General features: G+C 36.8%; 2 protein-coding genes across 4 annotated transcripts in view; one reads left to right on the top strand and one right to left on the bottom strand.

The window, feature by feature from the left end:
* Window positions 1-7,568: 7,568 nt before the first annotated feature.
* CCDC59 (coiled-coil domain containing 59) lies at window positions 7,569-17,143 on the bottom strand. The gene is made up of 4 exons (XM_012442084.3): window positions 16,948-17,143; window positions 15,649-15,958; window positions 12,696-12,795; window positions 7,569-11,516 (listed from the first exon to the last, which is right to left on the bottom strand). The coding sequence occupies exons 1-4, from the start codon at window positions 17,099-17,101 to the stop codon at window positions 11,355-11,357; spliced, it is 726 nt and encodes a 241-aa protein (XP_012297507.2). The 5' UTR covers window positions 17,102-17,143; the 3' UTR covers window positions 7,569-11,354.
* A 109-nt stretch (window positions 17,144-17,252) lies between these two features.
* Window positions 17,253-19,425, top strand: part of METTL25 (methyltransferase like 25) — a 114,906-nt gene continuing 112,733 nt past the window's right edge. For 2 of the 3 annotated variants that reach the window (XR_010342962.1, XM_064376922.1), the window contains exon 1: window positions 17,272-17,549. Coding sequence is in view for 2 of the 3 variants with exons in the window: in XM_064376922.1 (XP_064232992.1) it covers window positions 17,291-17,549 (259 nt within the window). In the remaining variant the exon portion in view is untranslated. Of the gene's footprint in view, window positions 17,550-19,425 lie in introns of all 3 variants that reach the window. The other variant, XM_012442085.3, reaches the window with a different exon arrangement.

The following is a 19,425-nucleotide window of genomic DNA, read 5'->3' as shown; positions in this document are numbered from 1 at the left end:
TGTAGATGAATGTCATTTTAAGAAGGAAAAACTACCTATAGGATACTATACTTACTAACTAGGTGACAAAATAATCTATATACCAAACCCCCATGACTCACAATTGAGCTACATAACAAACTTGCGCATGTACCCCTGAACCTAAAAGTTTTAAAAAGTAAATAAAAATAAAAATAACAGGCCAGGCTAGGTGGTAGTCCCAGCACTTGGAAGGCAGAGGCAGGTGGATCACTAGGTCAGGAGATCAAGATCATCCTGGCTAACACGGTGAAACCCCATCTCTACTAAGAAATATACAAAAAAATTAGCCAGGCGTCGTGGCACGTGCCTGTAGTCCCAACTACTCAGGAGGCTGAGGCAGGAGAATCACTTGAACCCAGAAGTCGGAGGTTGTAGTGAGCCAAGAACGCGCCATTGCACTACAGCCTGACAACAGAGCAAGACTCTGTCTCGAAACACACACACACACACACACACACTCACACACACACACACGTTTACTACTCCCAATGTTGCTAGCTTAAAAATAAAAAAGTCGTTTATCTTGAGAAGATCATTGGGCTTGAGAAGCCCAAATGAGTTGGTTGAAGCTGGGACATTAATTAATTTCGATGTGCATGTGTGTCACGGTTGAGCCGACAGGGTGCCAAGTGCTGTGCCAGATTTTACTGTCCAAAAACCCCACCGTGAATTACTGTATAATAATCAGTCTGAAATGTACAATTACAGAACAAGCAAAGCCTTCAAACTGCTTAATGACATCTGTCTTGGTTGAAATTTCACAGATGGAATTTCTAGAGATATCTATATAGCAGCTTTGGATGGGTGTTAGGAAACTGAGTTTCTGTTTCTAGCTCAGAAAGCAGATTATTATGTGACCTTGAATAAATAACTAAGAAGTATTTTACTTCATCTCTTTCCATTTGTAATTTGGAAACTAAACTCATGTATAGTTTATTTAGAATTCTAAATGAAAGAAATATACATGAGTTTAGTTATTTGAGCTAAATACATAATAAATATTATGTATATTTGAAATATACATGAGTTTAGTTATAGAATTGGAAATTCTAAATGAAAGAAATATACATGAGTTTAGTTATTTGAGCCATTTTTAGGAAGGCCTTAGAGTAGTATTTATTATTACTTCAGAGCCTAATCTTGAAGCTGTGTGTCCCAGATTCAGTGTCAGAAGGCAAAGTGAGATTTGTCATTTCTGCAGTGTGTTCCAAGATAAAACATTAAAGCTGGTTCTCAAAAAGTCTTTAATAGCTTTTTTAAAGTGACAACTGAATAATAATTTTGTAATCACAACTCTAAACATAGATTCCAAGCTTAGCCAGACTGTAAATATGTAAGTTAATAATTCAAACATATTTGTTCCTTCACATTCTACATAAATCATTAATGATGTATCTCAATTTTAGTAATTATTGGAACAGCAGAATACTGCATACTGATAAGCTATTTCAACCAACAGCAAAGAACCGTTGTCACTTTTCATATTAGATTAGTGGTTTCTAATCTCCTAGAACAGTACATATGTCATTACTGCTTAAATTTCTATGTAAACAAAGGGTTGTAGGCATGAATCATGTGAGTGGTCCACTTTTTAGGCCACAAATGTAAAAACATCTCTATAAAATTGAAGAGTGCAGATAAGACCTTAGAATTGATGGTAGAGCATACATTCTTTAAAGAATGTCCATAATTATAGATAATAATTATTCATATTGCAGAATATGTCTCAAAAATTTTAAGGGGCTAGCCATGGGTTATTGTAAATTCTAACTTTCTCTTCTCTGATTCAAAACTTTGATTTTTTTCTTACTCCATTAATAAAACATACCAAAAATAAATTTGCCTTGAAATGCAGTTTGGGAGTAAGAATCTAATGAATGAATTTATCAGTAGTTTATCACATTTTACTAGGGAAAAACAGTTATTGTAAATGTTTATAACTTAAGATGATACATTAGTGCCAAATTGTACATAGATGACAATAAAAGAAATCCAAAATACCATTTGCAACATGCAAGCATAAAATGCTAGTCACATAAAAATGCCAATGCTTTTAAAATAAATTCACTTTTTAATCTACATTTAAAAGCACAAAAATAACCTTCAAAATATATAGCCATGGCAACTCAAGTAGAATTTCCAAAAGATTTTTTCCTAAGGGTGGGAAGAGGGAATGAATGGTATTAAAGAGGCACTTGACTTTCTCCATTGCTGCGAACAGATAATCTGAGGCCTACTCAGATGTAAATCTAACAAACTCAACACCTTTTAACCTAAGCAAGGTTCCGCTACTAGTTTTTCTATTCCTGTTGTAAAATTTTATATATATTACATTAAACATATATTTTATGTGGTGTGTTATATATACATATATGTGTGTTTAATATTGGAGGCTCCCACAAAAAAAACTTGGAGGAGAAATAGAGTAGATAGATCCTCTATATTCCCAAGATCCTGAACCATCTCTGTTCTGTATTAGGTAAGTAAAGTTTCTCAGTGATGTTCTGCGGATGGCTATCTCTGAGTTTGTGGATTAAGTAAATACTGAACTGTTTGGATTGTTTGTGTGGTATATTAGACCATCTAAGCTCCTCTGCTGAGGGAGTTCCCTAATTTGGAATTACAGCATTTGGCTGACTCTGCTTTGTAGGTGATGTTTCCAAGGGGCCAAAGTTCATCAGTTTCTTCTTGTACTTTTTCCTCTATCCCAGAGGAAAAGATGTGACAACAAGTAATTCAGTCAACTCTGGGATATATCATCATTTAGATGACACCATATATCAGAGGTTCAGCCATTGAGTTGTTTCATTGAGATAGTAATTTTCTGAAACCTGTATGTCGACATTGTATTGGTAGAACTAGCCAACCCACCTGGCCAGTGATGAACTATTTTTGATGGATGAAATATTTCCTTGCCATTTCTAATAGATCCTGTCAATCTGCAAGATTGACATAAGGAAGGCTAAATGGCTGTCTCGTAATGATCTTATAGAAAGTGTCTTGTAATAATCTTTCTATATAAGGTCATTACAAGACACCTTGTAATGATCTTATAGAAAGTCTGTGTGAGTCCTGAGAGGACTGCATGGTTATTAATGATAGTGGCAAAATGTAGACCAGGGAAAATTATGTTTATGAAAATTTGGACAGTGTCATCTTTAGTGTCTCATTTACTCTTTCTACTTCTCTTTAAGACAGGGGTAATGCTAAAAGTGAATTTTCTGGGTTAGTGGAAAGATCTAACAGAGTTTCTTTATGCTTATTCTCACAAAATGAGTGTTTCCATTTGGGAACATGATTTAATAGTATTTTAACAACTGTGACAGTGTTAGCTCTCTGGCAAGGAAAAGCAACTATCCAGCCAGAATTTTTTTACCAACAATAACTAATGTGTATACATAGCCTAAATATTTGCGCAGTTGTATAAAGCCCATTTGTAAATCCTCAAAAGAGTCTTGAGTAGAGGAACTGAACCATGCCTCATCTTAACAGATGTACCTGGGGTATGCTTGTTATCTACCATTACTTATTTAATAAAAAAGGTAGGTTTTTTTTAAATTCTATAATGTTAACAATATTAGAATAATTTGACCTGGTTTCATTGATGGGATTGTGGTGTACAGGGCACTAAATCCCCAAATAGCCAAAATCTATTTCTATCGAGAGAGGATCTTTGTGATGGCCAACTTTGCCTTTCAGAAGGTTGAGCTAATCATTGTAAGTCAACTATAGCCAGTTAAAATTGAGACATTTCTTCTTCTGAAAGTTTGGTGGAGATAAATGTCCATTGTAAAGCTTTCCTTTTAGTTCGGATGTGAAAAGCAGCTCATTTAGCATGTAACTTTGCAAAGGCATTGCCCTCAGATTTTGATCTGCGTATGCACTTCTATCTTAATAACCATGATCTCCTTGTGAGTTTTTAATCACTTCTATTAAGTCACTAATATTTTTCCTCTGGTAGTCAAAATATCTGAAAAGGTCATAAATCCTTCCAGTTTTCATAACATTCCAAAATAATGAAAAATTCTTAAAAGCACATCTATTCTCTTTTCTCTTTTGCCACGATACAAGCTTTAGTGAGAGCTATTAATTCTGCTACCTGGGAAGACAGAATACAATGTAATGAGCTTTAATGGCTGCATTTTCAGTAGATACCAAAAGAAGGGGATGCCATTGTTATTTTCTAAACTAAAAAACCATCTATAAACTATATTAAATCAGAATTAACTAAAAAGTTCTTTGTAAGGTCTGAGCTGGGTATGCTTAACTCCTGAGTTATTGCTATAATCCTGTTTTCCCTTTATCTTGAAGAAGAATTCAAGTTAATTTGAACAATGGTAAATAGTGACACACGAAGATAATAAAAGGGATTAATAAATGTAAAAGTTGTTGACAGAGAAATGTTGAGTGTGGTCTAGAAGTAACAGTGATTGCCCAGTACATGCAAACCACAGAGTTAGTGAAAAGCAAATGCCACATTGGCAGAAGCTTTCACAGGTTTGGCAGCTGCTGTCACCTCCTGCAAACATGAAAATTGGGTTAGGTCTTAGTTACCAAACCAATGGATATGCTAAGAGAGACAATAAACAGGCTTCTCTTGAGTTAATACTAGCCATGCATCATCTTGTCTTTCTTGAACAAAAGAGAGAAGTTTTTAGAGGATTAGGGATACCTAAACTGGGGCATTGTTAAAGAGAAGAATTCAAAGATGAGACAGCTTTTTCTACTTTTATATCACATGGGAAAGGCTCAGCAATTGTCTTAGTAAGTTCATGAGAGGACTAAGCAACTTTAAAAAAAAATAAGTATTTATTGCTTGCACCTAAAAGTCTTTTCATTGTCTTTTAATTTAGAGCTTTAGTAAAATGGAATTTTCTTTGTTCTAGTGTAGGAAAGAAAATACCCATGTACTGACAGATCATGACTCAACTAATGTTTTCAGTTTCTTGGCAAAATCACGACTTTTCTCTAGATTCCTTATGCCTCTTTTCAGTTAATCTTGAAAAGAAATATGGAGTCTCTGTGAAGTTAGATCAAGAGGACACTGCAAAAAATTATCTACATATTGTATGGCAATGGATCCTCAAAGAAAAGTCATTTTGTTTAGATTGAAAAAAAATCAATGAGGAGTCCATAAATCCAATATGTGGTATAGTAGTCCCCTCTTACTAGTGGGGGATGTGTTTCAAGACTCCTAGAGGATGCATGAAGCCATGGATAGTACCAAACTGTATATACATATTATATTTTTTTGATCTGATAACTCAGATGGCTACTAAGTGACTAAGACAGCATACACTGCTGGGATATGCTGGATATGATTCACATTTCAGGGAGGACAGAATGAGATGGTATGAGATTTCATCATGCTACTCACAACATACAATTTAAAGCAGCAATTTTTTATTTCTAGAATTTTCCATTTAATATTTTTGGATCACAGTTGACTACACATAACTGAAACTTTGGAAAGCAAAACCAGGGATGCAGGGGATGGGGAGATGTAGAGCAGCTATGGTATAACTCTCCACATATGCTGTTAATTTTCCCACAAAAATAGTGAACAAACATTAACTGTTTTTATCTACATGTCTACTAAAGCATGCTGCACATACATCTACCACTATGTAACATTTACTTCTTCAGCAATTGGATGGCAAGACAGAGTCATATTAGAAACTACCAGGAATCTAGAAATCATAACTTTATTGCTTACCCTGAGTTCTTGAATAAATGTGTATCCTTTCCTGATAGGCTCCTTAACTGGCTATATAGGAGGACTGCAAGGACTGAGATATGGCTGTCCTCATTCTTATAAGGACACAATCATAGATTTTATTCCTGTGATTTAGTCAGGTTTGTGTAAATATGGGAATGACTTTGGTGGGGGATTATAAGGATTTATTTGAACCTTAGTAGGTCAACTGCAAATATTCCTCTCATCAGTACAATCTTTAGCCTGAAGACTAGAAGTAGTCTGATTTAACAGTGTACAAGGAGAGTCCAGTAGATGCAAAGTAAATGCTGTAATTTGAGTTGTTCCAATGTGCTGCCTTCTGGTGTACTTTAATTTCATAATGTCATTACAGAGTAAGTCTTAATAAGTTAGTTGGAGCAGAGGCACACAACTGAAATTGTGAAAAGTTAGAAGTCTGGTAAAATAGCCTATCAGTGTTTGCTGGAAACACCCTCTCCAGTTATTTTATTGGTTCTCTGAAGAACAGACTGAGATAAAGTAGTGAAATTTAAGGTAGAAAATACAGCATGCATATCCTCTAGGAATTGGAAGGCCAAATCTGCAAACAGATAAAACACAGAGCAGACAATGGGGTATTATTGAGGTCCTCAGAGGAATGTCATTGTTATACCACTAATTTGACTTCACAGCCTGTTTCTCAGTTTTACCAGGAAGCTCCTTTTCCACTACACAATCATTTTACAGATGATGTCCTATTTCCCAAAAAGTTAAATACCTAACTACCATGTGTCTCAGTCATTCTACTCCTAGGTAGTTACCTAAGAAAAATTAAAGTATATACCCATACAAGACATACACAAATGTTCATAGTAGCTTTATTTTTAAGAGCCAGGTCAGGCATGGTGGCTCACACCTGTAATTTCAGCACTTTGGGAGGCTAAGGTGGGTAAATCACTTGAGGTCAGAAGTTCGAGACCAGCCTGGCCAACATGGCAAAACCCTGTCTCCACTAAAAATACAAAGATTAGTCAGGTGTGGTGGTGTGCATCTGTAATCCCAACCTCTTGAGATGCTGAAGAAGGAGAATCACTTGAACCTGGGCAGCAAAGGTTGCAGTGAGCTGAGATTGCACCACTGCACTCCAGCCTGGGCAACAGAGACTCGGTTTCAAAAGAAACAACCTGAATGCCTATCAGCAGGTGAATGCATAAGCAAATTGTATATATCCATACAATAGTCATACAGTAGAACACTCAGCAATACAAAGGAGCAAACTTTTGATAAATCCAACAACATGGATGAATCTCCAAATAATTATGCTGACTAAAAGAAGCCAGACAAAAATAGTTTATAGCATATGATCCTAATTAAATAAAATTTCTGAAAATGCGTATTAGTGACAGAGAGCAGATTAGTGGCTTCCATGAGATTGATTACAACAGGCCATGAGGAAATGTTAGGAAGTGATGGTGATAGGTGGGTGATTGCTGTGATGGTTTCATGAGTATATACATGCGTCAAAAGTCACCAAATTGAACATTTTATGTATGTTCAGTCAATTATACCTCAATAAATCTTTTTGTAAAACCCAGGGTCATCAAGCCTGTAAGTAGCATTTCCACCATAGGGCTCTCTAGCAGCTCCATGGGCGATTCAATCAAGCGTTCCCAATGGGAATTACCCAAATACATAAAGAGCATCCAATGTTAAGATGCAAGTAAAATGCAGATGTCCCACCTTCCAGTATAAATCTTTCCTCTTATCAAACTCTTAGTGAGAAAATTAAGTCTATATATTAAGTTACCTTTCAAGTTAATGTACAAAGACAAAAATAATCAAACTCTCTCACTGTAATCAGGTAAAAGTTTAATAAAATTAAAGTCCTTCCCAGTTTCTTATTGTATTCACTCACAGGCACAAATGTTCTTAATGCCTCTGAGCATTCCTTCAGTAGCTGCCACCTGGGTGTCTTTTATGGATATGGATACAACACATTCATTTAGCACCTCAGTTAAATTTAACAACTCTATGGTATGCCTCAACTTACAAAAGGTCTGGAAATTTAATAAAACACCTAAGATAAGAACAATACTTGCCTTATACTCACCAAATTTAAAAGGCAGTTATCCTATACAAAATTATGCTCCCAGAACTCAGTAGTATTTACTGCCAAAGACAACATGTAGCAGAAACTCTATAGCAGGAACTCATGAATCTGTAGAGGGAGGATAACCAGCAATTGCTTTAGCCTCATCAAAATGCCAGTCACGTGAGCTGCACACTTAAACTAAGTTGGAAGAAATTTGTCATCAAGAAGTTAAACTTTTCACCATGCATTTAGCATGGCACACTGTATCTTCTCTTTCAGAAAGTGTCATTTGAAACACTGATGCTATCTTAGAAAGTATAGAATTTGCAGTGGTGCAGTCCCAATCACCAAATCAAAGGAAACCTGATCTTTCCCCAGTATGTTCAAATCTCTTCATAATCAAAAAATTTTTTACACTGCATTTCAATGACTCTCAGAGCAACTTAAACCTTGAGCTTTTCTAGAACTTTATCCTGCATCCAAGGAACATCTGCCTTTAAGTTTAAAAGTAGCAAATACTGATAGTCATTAACATCTAGCATAGCTATGAATATTCCTTTTTCTATCATTAAATCATTGCCTCGAATAAAATTGTTTTCTGGTGTCTTAGCAGCATCTGATGAGGACCCTGCTGCTCATACATGCATATTTAATGTAGGCCAAGGTCAAGCTGCAGCAGCCTGCATGAGACCACCTGCACATGCCAGTGCCTTTGTTGATGCCAGCACCACTAGAGTAGCCTGCTAAGCCTCACCTTGGGCTGGCATCTGGTGAGGACATTCATGAGGCCGGTGTTTGAGTGAGCCCCACTTCCACATTCTGTCTTTGCCGAAGCCAGTGTCTCCATTCCCCCGAATCAAATTCTGCTCCATTGAGGCCTGCATAGATGTGCTTAAAGCCCTGTATTACAGTCTCTATAGAAATTACCAATTTCTCTGGACAAAGATACACTAAACTTTTAGGTCAAAATCCCATGTGCCTTAAGTCTTAAAGCTTCTTGCTGAAACTGCAACTAAAAGCCTACTTCAAACAAAATCAAATAGCCCTAATAAAAGCCTCTACAAACTACCAAGATCAAAGCTCCCTATGTACACATTAAGATCTGAAACCAGAAACCATCAGCTCTGGCCACAATTAAGCCTCTCTACTTCTATGTTGTGCTCCTTCAAATTTTCTATTTCTTGATGTACTTACCCATACAACACAATTTTCTAGATACTTTTTCCAAAACAGGCCTCTTCCCTGCCATGTCCAAACCCCTTCTACTCCTCATCAATAGCGCCTGTTCTTCACTTATGGTATTAGAATAGCTATTAAGAGTATATGCACTCTGCTGACAGCCGACGTCCTCCTCCCAAACATCTATTTTTTACTTTACCTCCACTGGGTGGAACAAGTGGGACAAGAAGAGAAGATACTATAAGTGTTAGGATGATGGTGTCTTCTCCATATGGAAGAAACAATAGGAACTGATAGGAAGTATTACCTCCATCAGTAATAATATACATATTCTTTGTAACTATTTATTAAATATTTAAATACATACCAAGTTTGCTTCCCTTTGAAACTTTCCTCATGCTCTTTCACTTCTTTTTAGTCTTGAAGGCTTTCCTCAAATGCTATTTTACACATGAAACTTTCTCGAAATTTCTTAAACCAAACAAAATCTCTTTCTTCTCTGAGGCCCTGGTCCAACATTTTTGAAGTGTGGCGAGGAGCAACCACAGCAGAATCACCCGTGTTGCCTGTTAAAACATCTATTACTAAGCCCATCTACAGTATCCAAATTTCTTAGTGCAGGGTCCTCAAACATGCCTCTTAAGAAGCCTCTAAGCCAGGCACAGTGGTTCACACCTATAATCTCAGTACTTTGTGGCCAAGATTGAGACAGGAGGATCCCTGAGGCCAGTTCAAAACCAGCCTGGGCAAGTCTGAACATGGCGAGACTTCATCTCTAAAGAAAAATGTTAGCCAGGTATGGTGGCATGAATCTGTAGACCCAGCTACTCACGAGGCTGAGCAGGATCACTTGAGCCCAGGAGTTTGAGGCTGCAGTGAGCCATGATCACACCACTGCACTCCAGCTTGGGCAAGAGACCGTTTCTAAAATAAAAAAAAAAAAATGTAAAGTTTCCTGGGTGCTTCATTGATGCACTAAAATCTAAACCTTTTGCTTTATCTGATTGTCCCTGATTACTTTTTCCCCTACTATATCTTACTTGGCATTTATTCCTCTACAAAAACTTTGGAATTTCTCTTGGAAGAACTCCTTAACATAAACCTTGCATAAAGTGGCTGTTTAACAAAATTGTTAAACTGAACATAACTTTCACTTGTCTCTCCAAAGGACTAGATCTCCTTCCATGTTTTGTTATAATAAAGTGTCTAAATGTGAAAATGCACACAAATTATAAAGCAATTTATTGAAATAATTTATCCTGGGTCATGATGTACTGTCTTCACCAATGTAGCCAAATTTAGGTTTTCTAGGCTGCTTATTTTAAATGCAATATCGTGCAATGCAAATTTCTAAGCATTGCTTTTCTGTGCAATAAAAAGTTCAGTGTTATCTAAGCACTTCCTATTGATCTTTAAATATATAATTTTTTACATAGAAATTACCATATATTTTTATTATATAGAAATATAGTGCAAGAGCTCCCTAAAACCTTAATGCAATTTTCAGACTCTATTTGCTATCATTTATACAATTTTATCATTCAGTATTTGGCAAGTATTATTGGTCAGTTCTTTTTACTTACAATGACTAAATATAGCCAAGACTTTCTCATTCTACTGCAATTTCCAAAGCATGAGAAGCAGTTATCTCAGTGGTTAACCTTAGTTCACAAGGGTACCAACAAAGGAGACACAGAGATAATGTTCTTAATGCATAGGGTCCACAGGAACTGCAAAGCTTAATTCTTGCTGTGACACTGCAGGGTTTCTGTCATCATTTAAAAGACCTTACACTAATAAGCCATGTACTTCAATTTAAGGGAATGTTTTTATAAATATCAGACTGTAAGTTCACTGATTTATCAAGGTCACTTTGTTATATGGTGAGGGCAGTTTATTTCAGCACCCATTCACCTGCAACATGTACTTAATTTAAAATAAATAGTCCAAGGGAAGTCTTTGCCTCCCTCATCATTAAAATGAGTTTTAAAACCACATAACTGATTACTAAATCGAAACATTCCAATGAAATGCTTCATTGATAGCTCTGATTCCTTATTTTTAAAACATTTTATTTCCTATAAATTTCATATGGAAACAGAAGTATTACATGCTTGTGACTGTCTTGCAAATAGGAGGCTCTTTCAGTTCTTCAGGCCAACCTTCCTTCAGAGGCAAATAAATAAGACACATATGTAGAACATATATAGAAAGTTTTTTTACCAGAATAAAAATATGTGAACATTTTCTATTTAGGATAGTTTAGTAATCCAGTTTATGCTGACAAATTTAGTTCATTGCTGGAAGGCACCTGTCACAGAAGAACATAATAAGCAGCAGATATTTTAACTTGTAAGAACAAAATGTTTAACTTTTTTCTTGAATTTTTTGAAGAAGGTACTCCATTTGTAAATTCAAGTTTGGTTGGCCCTTTTTAGTCTTTTTGTTCAATATTTTAAACACTTCCATTTTCTTCTTTTTGTACCGCCTTTGGGCTTCCTCTCTCTCCTGTTTTCTCCTCTCGAATTCCTAAAATTATTAACATATGTAACTTTCATTAGTGACAAACAGTAGATACAGTTCAGAAACTGTTTTGAAATAGCTATTACTAAGCAAACACTCTAAGGTTTGTCTGTTTTGCAAGATGTGCACTGTTTCCCATAATTGAAGCAAAGTACCCTCTTTGCCTTCACATTATAACAATACATGGTATAACAGGAAATTTTCATGATCACAAAGGCCCAGCTCTATATAAATGAAATTTTAAGAGGACACTAAATGTTTTACAGCATAATGGTCATTACCACACTTCATCCAATATACTTTTTCCAAAGGTGGCAAATGGTTAGAAAAAAGCATAAAGCTGTGCTAGTTAATACTGGTCTAGTATTCCCATGGAGAAATTTTTTGCTTTCTCCTTATCTGCCAACAGCTTAAGAACAATGAAAACATTTTAGATGTGAAGATTTCTTAATTACAGATAATCTGTAAAAACAAGCAAAAACAAGCAAAATTCTGAGGTGTTTTTGACTGATAACACTATCCTTTTTAAAGTTACAGATTAATAAAACTTCAATGCAAAAACAAGAACTACCACAGTTTCAACAAAATGTGAATTTTGTTGAGGCTGTGGGTAATTTTATTGTATTCACTTGAAAAAACGTCTAATTCTGTTCTACAATTCTGGTTTTCTAAATGATAACAAAGTGCTAACTTTTGCTAAGTTAAAACAGTAGTTTTTTTTTACAGACAAAAGCAACTCTTTATATAGTAAAGAAGTATTTTATTCTAACACCTCCCCTTTTGCTTTTAGTTGCTTCAATACAATGTTATAAAAAACATCCATATTTTTATTATGTGAGTGGTTCTCAAGTTTTATCATACATAAAATTATACACAAAAATTTCTTGAGGTGCTTGTTAACACCATACTGGACCATACTTAGACAAACTTTGTTCCAGATGTTCATATTATTAACCTATAAACAATGTGTTTAAAATCATGTCTTGACCTGCTAGCATGGCTTGAGATAATTAATACAAGCAAGGAATTTGAATATGATGCAATCCTCAACCTTTGCTCAGATCACTCATTCATTCAACAAACATTTACAGAGAGAATACAGCACCAAGAAGCACAACTGGTGTAGTATACATATTTAGGATAAACAAGAAAAATTATACTAAATATTTTTAAAGTAGAACTTACTTGTTTCTTAGCAGCACGTTTAGCTTGTATCTGTTCATATTCTTCTTGTGCTTTTTGATTTGATGTTTTCTTTTTATTTTTCTTTGGAACTGTGAAGGAGCTTTTAATTGGGGGACAAAGAAGACTTTATTAGTAAAATGTCTGAAAAGGTATTAAAAACACAGTTGTAGCTTTTAAGAGTACACATTAACTAAAAGGCACAAATGTGGATTCTTACAGAAATATTTCAACTAGGAAAAAATATAGAAAGCTATGAAAGATCATAAAATGTTTAAAAAAAATTTAAAACAAATGAAACCAGTATACGAATGACAGAAATGCCAGACTGAAAAAGGAATTAAACTCAAGGATGTTAAGAAAATTATGTGTATATATGAACTTTAATCTCAAAGTTTTCTGACCCCCTCCGCTCTATTCCATTTCATCTACTTAGTCATGAATCACCATTATCTTGGACCTAGACACCATTTCCAACTGTTCTATCTTTAAGTACTTCTCACCTCTCTGAAGGTTTCCCTTTTGCCAAGGCTAATTCAACTACTTGGAATTCCATGCATTTCCTCAGTATCTTTGATTCAGTAATAACTTTCCTTTCCTCCGTCACTCAACTTTTCACTATACTCTATAAACTACAATATAGTATTTTAATAGCCACCTCCTTAAACAAATGAATTACCCATCATCAGATTTTCATGTCCCCTTTTAACTATCAATTTTGTTTCCTGACCTTTGTAGTCAAGTTTCTAGAAAGATTAGTGAACAGACTATGATTGTCACTTCCCATTTGCTCCTTGATTTTTTGATACCTGATTTCTGCTTCTCACTACTCTAATCAAACTGCCCATGCCAAGACAGTGATGACCTTCTAGCAGCCAAATATGATGATCAATGGGAACTTTTTAAGTCTTTTTTAATGGACTACTCACTTTACTTCTGAAAATTCCACTCTCTCTGTGTGAGTCACATTCTTTTCTCCTGATCTGTTCTAATTGTTCCTTCTTAGTTTGTCAAGCTAGAGCCTCTTTGTCTTCCTCAATGCAGATTTTCCCCCCAAGATGTTTCTCTTCTTAGTCTCCATACTCTACTTGTGTTTGAGCTGTCAGATCTATGACCATGACTTCAGATGCCACATGTATGTATGACTGAAAGCTTAACCAGGGACTATCTATAGAAAATCTCTCCAAAGTCACTAGTGACTGCCTAGTCCACAAATCCAGGGACCTGTTCTCAGTCCTATTCACCTTAAACTTTACAGTACAGTAGCACACCCCTTATCCATGGTTTCCCTGCTCCATGGTTTGTTACTATCAGTCAATAGAGGTACAAAAATATTAAATGGAAAAATTCCAGAAATAATTCATATGTTTTAAATTGTACACCATTCTGACTGTTTGCTTTAAGTGAAAAGGTAAAAGCTCTTGACTTAAGGAAAGAAAAAAGTCATGTGCTGAAGTTGCTAAGATCTATGGTTAAAAAAAAAATCTTATATCCATCAAATTGCGAAGAAGAAATCATGCTAGTTTTGCTGTCACACTTCAAACTGCAAAAGTTATGGACACAGTGCATGATTTAAGATGGAAAAGTCATTAAATTTGCACGTAAAAGACATTAACAGAAACATATTCTAATTGACAGAAATTGGGTTTGGTATCATTTGCAGTTTCAGGCATCCACTAGGGTCTTGGAACATCTTCCAAACAGATAACAGAGGACCACGATATTTAATAGCTGATTAATCCATACATCTCACAACTTTTTTCTGTGAACTTAGCTGTCACTGTATTTCTAATTCTTCAATTCTGAAAAGCTTACTTAACTTATTCAATGATGACATTTTCCCTGTTTCCACTCCAAAATAAATAGTAATCTTTAAAAGCATAATTTACCTTCTTTTCTCATGATTTAAACTTCTTCACTTCAATTATCAGAAAATAACTCAAATCTACATTTCTAGTGCTAATCTTTTCCCTGAGCTTTACACTGATTATTTAACAATATAATAATCAAGTCTACCAAAAGTAAACTTTCTGTGTCTCTGCCTTCATCCCCAATTACATTCCTCCTGCCTGTGGTCCCATTTCCTGTTATTTTTAGCAAGAATAGCTCATAACTTTAAAAGACAAGGTCTTAATGAAGTAAAAAGTTATGCTCCCAAGTTAACACCTAGCTTCTTGCAATTTTAGATTTTAGCATGGTTTAAGTTGAAGTATGTGCAGTAATAGTTTTTTGTAAGTTAACTCTGATAAAACCAAAGTGTCATGGAGCTGTGCATTTGTTTTATAATTGCAACCCATTTCTGGTCCTCTGCAGAAAATCCAGATTAACAGTAGCAGCTAACACTCAAGAGCATTAACCATGTATTATATATACCCTTTTAAGATCCTCATATACATTAACTCACTGAGTCTTCACAACGTCATGAAACACTTTAGGAACACCGGAGTTTATGTGAGTAATCCATTCTGCAGCTGTGCAACATGGCAACTATGAAGTATGTATTCATTACAGTATTATCTTTCCCAATTTAAAGAGGACATAGTATTATTTTTCCCATTTTAGAGAAGAGGCCACTGGGGCACTTAACATGTTAAGTCTGGCTCTAGGACCCATACTGTTAATGACTAAACTTGTAACATCTCTCAGAAGTTATTTTTCAAAAATATATTCATAACATATGGCCCCATCAAGTTATCACCTATACTTGAGAGGAAGAAATCTAAATCCCAGACCTCTTAATTCCCATTCCATTACTTCGTCAATTAAACTAAAAACAGCGTAATAATTTAGTTACTTAAGCTAAAAACAGAGCCTCCATGAAAATGTTTACCTAACTGAACTGTGACTTCTAAAATGTGTTAAATAAGAAAAATTCCAATTCCTATATAAATTATCCTATAGTACTTTTAAACAATAAAACACCACTTGAAGGATTTCATACTAAGAAAATACTTACTTTACTGTTTTACTACATTGTTCTTCTAGCTGAGACTGGTCAAAGCTACGCTGATCTTCAAACAAAGCCTGGTGAATGCTACACTGTTCTTCAAGCAAAGGCTGGTCAACTTGTTCTGACAAAGGAAGATGAACTTTTCTTGGTTGCTTCCTAAGTCTTTCCTCTTCAGCTAAATAGAGATGTTTCAGATTATCTGGGTACCGATCTGTGAATTGAGACTCCAGTGATGTTTGAGCCTTCTTTTCCTTCCGTAGTAATTTCTTATAACTTTTCTGAATTCTCAGTTTTCTTCGAAAGGCAAAGCCTTGTCCTACGGTGAGGAATATGATCCAAAATTACTTTCAGAGAAAAGAAGAGGTTGAGCAAACAATGAAGCTGTTAATTACAAACGAAAACCATTTTTTTTACATCGTTACATTCAGATGCTAGGATTGTTTTGTTTTAAAAGATTATTTCAAGCAACAAATGTAAGCTGATGGATTCCATAGCAAGTTGGTCCTTTGCAAAAAGACCGGGCAGATGTCGTGCAGACATCGAAGAATCTCAAAGAAAAACTGGCCAGTTCAGACTGTTGCACAACTTGAGTTTATAGCTGTATTCACAAATTAAAACAAAATCCTTAGTTCATTTAAAACATTTAATCTGTGCCTTCAATACTTAAAATAGAAAAAAAAAAGCCACATCTAGTATTTTATCTTGGACAAACTACTACATTTGTTTTCGAAAATATTTCAACGCGAAAGAAAAAGACAGTTTTTGGTTGTCTGAAAAGCTAGCAATTATCAGAAGACTGAATTTACTTAACATTTATATATTCCGAGTGGGATCTGAGGGACTTTACAGACAGCAAGACAAAAGGCTAAATACAAATTAAAGCAAAGGAGAGGAAGATAGGTAAGAGAAGACTTGAGGGCCACTAGGTTATTTGTAATAAGGAAGGATTCGGAGCAGTATGTTTCTAGCCCAGTCCTCTCTACCCCAAAGTATATACATACTACGTTCACAGGGGACCTGAAGACTCGCTCTGCTCAGTTTCTCAAGAAAAATACAGAAAAAAAGTTCTGTTGAAACACAGAATTAAGTCGGGGAAGGCGTTTAAACTAATTAAAGTTACCTACACTGCTCCGTTTTCCTATCCAGACCTCTACGAAGCTCACAGCTTCAGCGGGCTAAGGAATGGCTTCCCCTGCCCCAAGTGGGACCGGATCTGGTTCCCAAATCCTACAAAGCTTCGGCGGGTCTGGTATCCTAAGACAAGAGAAAGCCTGAGGACTTGCGAATAGTTGCCTTCTTACATACCCTCGCGAACACTCCCCACGAAGGTTTGCGGATGGTTAGGCCGCCATGTCTTCCGTTTTACATTCTTATTCCTGTACCCGACAGGTGAAAGTCCTTCACCACGCGCCTCAAAACCACCAGGCCGCCACTTCCCTGACCGCCTCACCGGCGCCATTGCAGCCGACCAACTGCGTCTCCAGAAAACCACAATAGACGCCCACAAAATACGTCACCAAGCCGAAGCAATCAATCGCTCAGCAGGAATCCAGCTCGGAGCTCTACTGAGCCTGCCTGTACTAATATGGGCCGAGCTGGCGCCTCACGGCCATGTTTGCGCCACCTACAGCCTGGGAGGGTGAGCGTCATGGCGGCTTCTTGCCCTCTCCCGGTGACCCCGGACCTGCCCACGCTGCGTGCGAAGTTGCAGGGACTGCTGCGGTTCCTGAGGGACACCCTGTCCATTTCCAGTGCACACACCGTGGATTTCTACACAGAATCCGTGTGGGAGGAGCTGGTCGACTTGCCTCCGGAGACAGTGCTAGCTGCACTGAGGAAGTCAGCTTCGGAGGCGGAGGCCCGGCCCTCAGAGTCGCGCCCCCTACTGGAAGCAGAGGGGGAAACAGGTGGGTGGTGGGGTAGGCGGGGCGGGAAGGGAGGCGGAGGAGAAGGTCCCAGCCGGCGAAGCGAGCCCCCTGGTGGAAACCTGCAGAACCGGGTGCGCGGCGGCGGAGTCGGGGTGACCGCGGCCGAGGCGGGGCGGGGCGGCCCTCTGGGAAACCGAGGAGGGGTCGGATTAGTTGAGGGTGAGGCAGGGATGTCGTTTGGAATCAGGATCTCTCTTTCTTTGGGTGATTGTGTATTTCTACAATTTAAAGAAAGCAGGAAACAGGGCAGGGGAGTTCCTTCGTCTAGTAATTCGTTAATAGTTGACGCGAGGGAAACTAGGGGAGCAGTGCTCTCACGGGGTTTATGAAGTCTAGGTGGAATCCTCCACCAAGTGGTAGAAGATTACTCAACAGTTAATGAAGTAAAGATAATTTCAGATGGTGGTAATGAAGTAGAAAATAAAAACAGTGTAATGTGGTAGGGATTGTATAAGGAGGCTGCCTGAATTTAGGAGGTTGGGAACACGGGAAGGCACCAGCCTGCAGAGCCACAGGAAGGGGTGGCGGGTGGCGGGTGGCGGGTGGCGGGAACCGCAGGCTACACTTGGCTTTAGCCAGGTGAGGGGCTGCAGGTGCAGGCCGGGAGGCAAGCAGAGGCCAGTGGCACAAGCCTTTCTAGGCCTTGGAAGGATTTTGGATTTGAAGTGTGATTGGAAACCTTTGGGGTTATTTAGACAACATAGTGATCTAATTGACATTTGAAAAGATATCTGAATTATTTGAAGAATAGACTAGTGGGGTAAAAGCTTAAGCTGAGAGGCCAGTGAGGAGACTATTTCAGTAGTTAGGAGACTATTTCAGATGATTGTTATCTTGGACTAGGATGGTATTCGAATATTCACTGTTTCATTTAAAAGCTATTTTAAAGTATCTAATATGTGTCATGAATTTTTGTAGGCTCTAGGTTTTCCTGCCCTGAAGAAATTTAGATTCTTCTAAGGCAAGTGTATTTTGGAAGTAGAATGATGGACACCAAGAGGTTCCTGGGATTTTTACTTTCCTTCTAACCAAACTTACCCTTGTTAGTGAACTTTATCCACTGAGCATTCTCTGAATGCAAAGCATCACTAGAGGGACCTCTTATAATAGCACTTGGTAAATACTGGTTTCTTTAAAGTCATTGTTATTGAAAAATTAGGCATTTCTTCAGTTTGCTTTCATAATAAATATATGGCACTTATGATAACATGACAATTCTACTTAAACTCCAAAAGAGCAGAGTCTGTGTCCGACTTGTCAACTGATGTATTCCCAGCACTTGGTAAAATACTTGGCAAACATTCAATACTGGATAAATATTTGTTGAATGAAGGAATTTATGAATTACTCATGTTAGTTTTAAATAAATAAATAAATGAAACTACTCTCAAGGTTAGAGGCTAAGACTTTCATATGTGTTTATAAGCTTGGTCTCCATACAACAGTAGAGTTAGATTGTCTTACATATCGTAATAATAATAATTGGATTAATTGATATTTAGTATATACCCTGTAGTGTGATAAGTGTCTTCATGTATATTTTCTCTTTTAATCTTTACATCAGCCTTGCAAGATAGGTTCTGTTATTTTCTCTTTGTGAAATTATAACAAGGAGTTAATTTGCAAGGGACACAGCTTTATAATGGAAGATTCAAACCTCATCATTTGACTTTAATCTGAGCTCATCAACGGCATCATAAAAATCTACTCTGAATTGTTTAGCAATTAATTACCAAGTCCATTTATTATCATAATCAGTATTTAATGACACACATTCCTTGTTTATATTTTTACTGTTTATTCCTCCCTTTAAGAATATAGGAATTGTTTTGTTCATTGCTGTATCTTTAGTGCC

This window comes from Aotus nancymaae, unplaced genomic scaffold (genome assembly GCF_030222135.1).
Source record: "Aotus nancymaae isolate 86718 unplaced genomic scaffold, 86718_ANA_hifiasm-v0.15.2.pri h1tg000016l, whole genome shotgun sequence".
Taxonomy (NCBI): Eukaryota; Metazoa; Chordata; class Mammalia; order Primates; family Aotidae; genus Aotus; species Aotus nancymaae.
This window is presented reverse-complemented; position numbering and strand designations above follow the sequence as displayed.

Coding starts and splice junctions, on each gene's coding strand:
- CCDC59 (XM_012442084.3), bottom strand. CDS start 17,101: ATGGCGCCGGTGAGGCGGTCAGGGAAGTGGCGGCCTGGTGGTTTTGAG. Junction 15,959..16,947: donor CGTGGGGAGTGTTCGCGAGG/GTATGTAAGAAG, acceptor TCCTCACCGTAG/GACAAGGCTTTGCCTTTCGA. Junction 11,517..12,695: donor AACGTGCTGCTAAGAAACAA/GTAAGTTCTACT, acceptor TAATAATTTTAG/GAATTCGAGAGGAGAAAACA.